The sequence below is a fragment of the Pyxicephalus adspersus genome, chromosome 1, assembly GCF_032062135.1.
Source record: "Pyxicephalus adspersus chromosome 1, UCB_Pads_2.0, whole genome shotgun sequence".
In the NCBI taxonomy this organism is placed as follows: Eukaryota; Metazoa; Chordata; class Amphibia; order Anura; family Pyxicephalidae; genus Pyxicephalus; species Pyxicephalus adspersus.
This window is the reverse complement of record NC_092858.1, coordinates 17,666,814-17,675,472: the sequence shown is the minus strand read 5'-3', so window position 1 is coordinate 17,675,472 and position 8,659 is coordinate 17,666,814. Positions and strand designations below refer to the sequence as shown.

Below are 8,659 nucleotides of genomic sequence, written 5' to 3'. Positions count from 1 at the left end.
AATTTTTCTCCCATTGACTTTAAGGGTGTTCGAATTCGATGTTCGACCACCCGAATTTTTTTGCTATATTCGGCCGAATAGCTGCCGAATCGAATAGTGAGCTATTCGACCAACACTAATTATAACAATGCTTGCTGCCAGCAATAAAAAGGCGTTTCAGATATGAAGAACCATGTAAAGTCTTATTAGAAAAAGACTCATTTGTGTGTTTTTTTTCAGATCTGTGCAGCAAACCAGCAGGATACAACTCTCAAATTTTGTTTTTTTTTTGCAAGCTACCTGTAGTGGGTGGGTCTGCTAGATAAGCCTTTTTTGACCGTTATACCATGGGGGAACCCTTGAAATAACTTTCAGGTATTTTGGAACCCCTTCTATAATTACTATATCCACAGCTCACAGTACATTAGACTGGTGGTCATTGGGCAGAATGTCATCCTTACAGATAGTTAAAAAGATCATCTGTGTCATTTAAATTGACCTGAGAGGCACAAATTGCTCTTTGCGCAAGGAACCCCTAGCAACCTTTGGAGGAACCCTAAGACTCTTTGGAACCCTGGTTGAGAAACACTGTTCTAGATAAATCTAGAATCACCATCCTACCTGTAGGTTATCATTGTCTTCTGCCATTTTGGTTTTCCTGGGAAGTGGCTGAACCTGTGCACATCTGGAACTCCACAACGAGGTTTCAACATTATCGCCATGGTCTCCTTGTCTATTTTACCAGTCACATTAAGACTGAAAAAAGATTGCATGGCTTTGATTTTTTCCTCCATTGGGTTGGTCATTCTTTTTCTAAGGGGAACATCACTGTAAAACTGATCTATGTAGTTCTAATAAAAAAGAACACGTATTTGAAAATGTAAATTTAATTTTACTGAAAAATACTTTCCACAATACTCTTCTATGGCTAATGTGTTAAAGGAATAGACATAACTGGGTCCATTTTTATTACACAGTTAGATATATGTATTTGTATTGCATTTTTTATTTTTTGTCTCTGCCATTTTTTGTCACCTTTTTACACTTTAGAGGCAAGAAGAAGCAAAAAATAAAGGAGAATGGTGGCTGTTGAGTAATTCAGTAATTCTGTAATTCAAGTAATAGACTCTTCGTTGTTGAAGTAATATACAGTCATTTTCTATTTTTGTAGATCAGTGGTAGCTCTAAAATAACGTACCATGTTCCCCAGCCACTATATTTTTAAACCTGGAACCCAGAAAGGAGGTCTCCTAAAAGTGATACATGGATAAGTACTCCCTATTCCTATGTGACATTCATGGATGCTCATAACTAAACACCAATGCTGTTATGTGGAAAGAAGTAGGGTAGGTCACATAACAAAATTTCTTTTGCATTGTCTGCACTGGGATGGCATTTTAGGAACCCAGTAAGTATAAATATGTAAAAATTAAATGTCATGTAACACAATGAGCAAGAAACACAGCATCAATCCCATGTACCAAGTGGGCTGAATCCACCAGCCAAAGATGAACCAGAACTCTGGTATAGGCTTAACATGCTCTACTTCCTCCCTTCTTTGGAAATGCTATGTTTTTATTTAATTAAAAAAAGGTGTTGTAATATATCACCCTTTTGCTTTTCTTCTATTGCAATAAACAATGTTCTCACAACTAATCAAAAAGAAATGCATAAAGTCTTTTTGATTAGTTGTGAGATTTTGTTATGAACATATCTCCTTCAGAAGCAGGGTATCATCCACGAAACGCGTTGGGAGTTTTTGAACTATAATAGTTCAGAGACACAATTCTGGATATGTATATATTTGGATGTTGTAACATATTTCTGTATATTTTTCTAAGGTTTACTTGGACCTATTGTTTTAATGTTGAATATTGGATAAAAACCTTGATGTTTTACCTAACCACCTAACTCCCTACTTTCTTTGCTTTTGAATTTTGTCCAGCAACCATGTACTTTGTGTTTTTATAGCCTTTTCTTTTAACTAGGGGAGTGGTGCTTAATGCTACCAAACACATTTGGGAATTCATCCATAAATATAATGTGTATGTTTGCTCATCTGTCACAGGAAATGATCATGAAAATAATTTCTAGTGACGTCCTCCACTGGATATCTGTATGAGGCTTAAGCGTAACTGTGGTGCCTACTGAATTACACAGTCATATCAGACATCCTTCACAGTTCAACAGAAGAGTGAACATGAGACTATAAAAATGAATATTGTTAGTAGTGTCCATCTAACTAAATATTTCTTGGTAGTCATTAAGCACACATTAGGCAGGCATGGTCTATTGCTGTCCCCATCGGGATATTTTATGCGGCCATGGCTAAAGTGCATATAGGTAGGAAAAGGCTGAAAAGAAGATGCTGGAGATCAGCAGCTCTGACATGTAAGAAAGAATAAAAGATATTACATTTACATTAATGATTAGTTTTCAAAAATAGAGTGCTTATGGAAAAACTAAAAACATTTAGTTAGTAGCTATCAAAAATCTAGACCTATCACACTAGACCTTTTGAAATATTATAGTTACCTGTGCTGTCTTCAAGTCATTATCTGTTATGTGCCCAATAGATGCTTCTTCAATTACTGGTTCTACCCATTCATCAGGTCCATATAGAGCTTCATCTACTGGAACAAGCTCAACCTCATAGACTTTGATCAGCAGAAATTGTATGAAAATCCATAATGGAACCATCCTGCACTCTCCGCTCCGTCTTCTGATTTGGCTTATCTTGGGAGAGCCTTAGTTTTTAACATGATGCATAGCGTGTTAAAGGACCATAGGAAATGTAAACATCTACATAGATTGTTTAACATATCCCTTATTGTGTATCTGTACTCCCATAAATGACAGCAGCCCTCCGGGCAAACATTCTTCAGCATTTGTTTGAGGCATTAAGGGAGACATTCTTAGCATATAGCTAAATAACAAAAACCTGTGTGATTATCATCAGGCTAGTAGAGAGATGGAAGTGGTTAAACATAGCTCCAGGCATGAAATGGCCTGTGCTAAACTCTTCAAAAGTAAACAGTGACCCAACTTTGAAGGAAATGTATTCCTGAAATGCCTTGGATGAGGGCGGAAAGTGTACAGAATTGATGGATGGCCACATAGCTATCATACAATCTGTAGACTTAAACAAATAACAACAAACCATAAAATGCTGTACACAGCCCTGTGGGAAACTTGGTGATACTTATAGATCTTAAAGATAAAGTTTATTCTGCTTTTATTTTGTCTTTCCTGGTTCCTCCTTCCTATTTATCTTGTGATCAAAATGGTCCTATTGAAGTCATCACTGACCCTCTGTGCTGCTCGGTGCAATGCAGGCAGATCATGGATGATTGAAAAGGCCAGCATGGTATCATATATAGCCCCCTGAAAACATCAGCACTCTTAGGCAAGCTAGCTTTTGGTTAAAGGTATGTGAATAATAGGATGCCTTGATGTTTGGAAAACAGTTTACATCAGGGTTTTTTCAAAGATTGCTAGGGGTTCCTTGAGCAATGAGTAATTGGATCTCTCAGGTCAGTTTAACTGATACCAATGGTCTTTTTGGCTATTTGTAGGGGTGGCAGTCTTCTCACTGGCAAGTAATATAGGAGGCATCCCACTGATCTGAGTAATGTACTGTGAGTTGTGAATATAAGAGATTTTCTAATGGTTCCTTGAAGACCTGAAAGCTACTTCAAGGGGCATGTTACAAAGTTTATATACTCTGGATCTTTTTATTGCCAATAGCTTTTTTTTGCAGAGAAATCACACTGAAATACAACTTTAAAGCGACATTACATTTCAATCTCAAACCACTGCAAAGTATGCAAATATATTGTACAAAAAATCCATATATATATATATGGATATATACACACACACACATTATTTAAACATGATTGTAGTTGCCAAAAAGGCTGCACTTATTCTTCTCATTATTATCAATGAGAAAAATCCTTATGATAATAATAAAATTGAGAAACATCCCAATCAAAGATCTTCAACTCCAATTTTGAAATATATACTTGTAAAAAAAATTATTCTCTACATTTGTCTTTTCCTCTGATTGTGTTGTTGTGATTTCCTAAATAATTGTATAGTCTTCTAGTGGCCCTCCCCTTCACACTTTATAAGCATTATTATGTAAATCTAATATCTTGTTGATCCACTGATTGATGCAATAGGTCATTCCAGTAACACAAATCCTAATACAACCGCCCCTCAAAAAACTAGCAACTACAGCATGTAAACATGCCGTTGTACAGTGTATATACAAAAGATATTTTATGATAATTTTCTTAACTCTTTTAAATACTAAATTATATTTTCATTTTTTTGTAGGGTAGGACCTCACTCTGTTTATTCTTTGCAAAATAATATCTTACAGAGAATACCCCTCCTAGAAATCTCTTCCAAAATGCTGCTGCATCCTTTTTTTAACAAAGTAAAATGTCTGAACTTAATATATCAGCCTCTAAATCCACCTAATAAAATGTTTGGGGTGACATCTAGCAGCATGGAGAAGAGAATTCCTGAAGATGGGCTTCTTGTATTCTTCCTCTTAATGTCAGAACCACAAAATGTATCCATGTTCTCTCCTATTGTAAGTTGCACATTGTAATTACTCCCTATCTACCCATGTTAATATTTTCAGGTCTTCATCCAGTTTAAAAACAAAATTGTGTAGTTGTAAAACTACAAGTGGATACTTGACCCCTAAGGGTTACTATATCCATATTCCACCATCTCATATAAAGATTAGCATAGAAGAGGGAAATTTTTGCCCCCACTGAAGCGCCATGTACCTGGAAATACTTTTCATCCATGAAAGAGTCAACAAATAATTACCTCCATCAATAAAATAATGTTGGAAGCTTCTGAATATTCAAAGTAATTTTCCAGATTAAATCTTTTAGACTCCAATAATGATAATACAAGATTATAAAATTATAGTGAACATGTCTCACAAACCATCTACTTGTGGAGTGAAGTCCAGTCAAGGATTCTAACCTTTGATTCACTTGTTTACTATTCCTCAACTTGCGCCTGATTTAAAAAAGCTCTCCAAGGCTGAAGAGTATGAACTTTCATCAGTGAAGCTGGGTAATCCAGCAAACCTGGAATGGATCCGGTCAAGGATTCAAAGCATTTTAGCAAATAGCAAATGACCTTGAAGAAATCCATTCCAGGTTTGCTGGATTATCCAGTTTAACTGATGAAAGTGCATCCTCTCCAGCCTTGGAGAGCTTTATTAAATCAGGGGTTTTGGAAGAGAGTCCCATCACAAGTGGCTGGAGCTCAACTATCCCCCTCTCTCAGGATACGTATACAGTATTAGTGTGGATTAGTGTGGATTTAAGTATTTCATCAATATGAAAGAAAATTCAATAGACCCTTGTAGATTATTGAAGATGAAGTATGCATGATACAAGAACACTAATTAGGTTTTCAAGAGTTTTTGACAGCAGAAATATTGGATGAGGAGGAGAAATGCAACAGCAGACCATACTGAACATTATAGAAATATTTTAGAAATAGGCTTCTGGTGGGATATTGCTGGACTTACTGAATACTTGGATATTTGGAAAAGCATCTCTGAATAGGTCTGACAATGAAAAATGTCCCCACATCTCAAGTAATGGATGAGCATAAATTGAATAAATTGAACATGATTGTCAGTTACAAATACAGCCACTAGAGAGCGCTCATGCAGCATTTCAAGAAACCTAACAGATATTGGAGAGATTTGAAGAATATAAACATCAGTTCCACTTTGGATATGAAACCTACTGTAGTATTAAACAGAAAAGAAAAGGATAACACAAACAGGACATTGTTTCTATGAGATGAAAAAGATTAAAAAAAAACCTAAGTTTATTAACAACTGTAGTTGAACAGCTGAAAACAATAGAATTAAAAGAGCTCAAGTGTTTAGGAAGAGTTGCACATTTCATGACACATTAGAACAGGAAAACAGATTTGCCTTTTATATACTGAGGAACACATGATAAGCGGCAATACCTCTGCATTTTCCAATGTAGCTCTGAATCCTCGGGAATGAATACTCCAGGAAGGTAGAGGAAACTTTCTAAAAAAAAGGAAATGTGGGAATGAGGAAATCCAAAAAAAAGCATCTTTATAATCACACAATTACATCCTTCTTTCTAAATCTCTAATCTGCCCTAATATTTTTTTAACCATTCGCCTTGCTCTTTTAAATGTCCTTTCTCTTTCTGTAATAGGGAAAGGACATTTAAAAGGGCAACAAGGTGTTACAAAAATAAAAAGTCCAAATTAGAGATTTAGAAAGAAGAATCATAACATATTGTTCTGTTACTTTTGATTGGTCACTGAGAAGTTTGCATTTTGTAAACAATTTTGCACAGAGACTAACCCTTGATTGAAATATATATATATATATATTTTTGTAAAATCAAATTTCCTGTTAACTATTTTAATTCAGTAACATTGAGGCTGAAGCGATACCTTCCCATGCATATCACACAGATGTTGACCAGAACTATTTCAAACAATGGTTACGTTGTATACAAGCAAGGACTTAATGTCCATAGGCCTTAGGTGTCAATAGGCCTTAGGTGTTGCAGTTTCATACATCTAAATAATATATGTCCAGGGCTTTTTTTATTTTATAGTGTATTTTTTAAGGTGATTATACTGAGCACATAAGAAGTTAGAATGTAATAAGTTACATCTTATTATGGGGTTTGGGGGTCCTAATGAACTAAGTTTGCAACAGTCATTAAAAGTTTTAAACTTTTCAATTTGAGTTGTCTCATGCAGTAGGGGTATTGTAGAGTAGCGTCTGTGGAACACTGGTGGTCTGTGAGAAAATGTTGGTTGTCCTTGGCTCTGGCTGGTGTCCCCCAAGCGGGGATCCCCAGTAAGGATCACAGTGGGCAGGTTGTGTCTCTGCCCTGCAATGGGAGAGTGGGCGGGTTCTAGCATCATGACATCACTATGGGGGAAGTTTCATCCCCGAGTGACAGCCGGCTCTCCACGTATGTGCGGTCCATAGTTGGTAATTTAGTGGTCCGTGGGTCCGAAAAAGTCAGTGACTACTGCTGTAGTGGTTAAAATTCCTAATGAGCAGTGAGTGTTGCCTTTTAAAAAAAAAGAGAGTTACAAGAGTTACAAGAACTCCCAGCCCTGATGAAGTTCACAAGTAATAAGGAAGTGATGTGTAGGCAGGCGTGTTGACCTTAGGTGATCCACATGACAGGCTGGCAAACCTCCAGATTTCACCTATGGAATAAGTACTTTAGTGGACAGGTTGCTTTGTTAGTGCATCCACAATTTTGGAAGCCTGTGTGTGGTCTGCATTACTATTGTTGAGGAAGCAAACTGCATATGCCACTGGTTTACTGGATTTAAGAAATTAAACAACTTTAATAATGCTGGCACTTGCAGTGTTTGAGTATTTTAAGGACTGTTGGATATCGCTTGTTTGGATCTAGTAAAGGACTTCTATCAAATTCTGATGAAAAGTAGCAATTAAGCAGTAAAACCATTTGTAAATGGTGGTCCAGAGGCAGGCTTGTACAGGAATGCGTGAGAGAATAATCCGCAAAATTATCTCTATTACAGCATTCATTTTAGGAATGGAAACAGTATTTTTTATTTTTTTGGTCAGAGATTTTTTTTTATTAAAAATGGAGTTAATTAAATTTGCCATACTGCAGTTAACTTCTTTTTGGTAACTATAATAAAAGTGGCCTGTGTGATTTAATGCTGAGTAAGTTCCCAGCTAGGAAGTCTGATACAAATTATACACCTAAATAAGACATCTGTCAAGTTATTTTTGTCTTTGGAGTTGTTAAAATAACAATCTTTTAGGCAAATGTCTTTCCTGTTCAGTCCCTTCCTAAAGTTTACTTCAATATCCTGAATTAACTCATTGTAAAAAATGTAATTTGCTTTTAACAGGACTCCCATTGACAGCTGACTTCCTGTATGCAGGAAGAACGCCCACTTCCACTTGTAAACATAATGTCAATGATACCTGATATTGTCTCACACTGATGTTAGTTTCAAGTTTTGAACTGAATAGCCACAAAGTATGATAATACTTTTTATTAAAGAGACCTGATAAAACTATAGATACTGTAGTTAGGACCAGCCTTAAGGTTTGGTAAAAGAGACCTTGGATGCATCACAGTATGGTTTGGAGCAAATAGGGCAATACCTGTAACCTATGCTGGTGAATTAGTCTACAGCTCAGGGGGAGAAGGGAGAACATTGCCCTTTTTTCCTTTGGTACTATAGCACCTTGTCCTGGTAATTAGTGGCCTAGTGTAATATATATATATATATATATCTTTCTTTTTTACCCAGAGAATAACTTATTTGTAAATACAGGCTGACAATCCAAAATCCAGCCATTGATAATTCGGTTCCTTCAGTTGTCCGGCATTTCGGAGCGCATTTTCAATACAGGGACTGTAGTACACTGTTTAGCCATTTATGTTTTGATGGCGCTGTTCTTCAGAAACAGCTGTTAGGTCTTGCTTCTGGGATTTCCAGCACTCCCCCACAGCCGTACTTTTCCTTGCTACTCCAATGGACTTGAATGATTGGATTATTATGGAAGAATATTTTTATCATTGTTAGCCTGTGTAAAAAGGTTACCATTGAAATCTAACCAAGAAGGCTACAAATAGAG

At 36.3% G+C, this 8,659-nt stretch overlaps 1 protein-coding gene across 2 annotated transcripts in view; it reads right to left on the bottom strand.

Annotated features, from left to right (window-relative positions):
• Positions 1–8,659, bottom strand: part of LOC140324874 (stromelysin-1-like) — a 25,448-nt gene that overhangs the window by 10,574 nt on the left and 6,215 nt on the right. Inside the window, exon 2 of one of the 2 annotated variants that reach the window (XM_072403007.1) lies at positions 6,001–6,067. In XM_072403007.1, the coding sequence (XP_072259108.1) occupies positions 6,001–6,067 (67 nt within the window). Of the gene's footprint in view, positions 1–600; positions 2,116–6,000; positions 6,068–8,659 lie in introns of those variants that run through there. The other variant, XM_072402999.1, reaches the window with a different exon arrangement.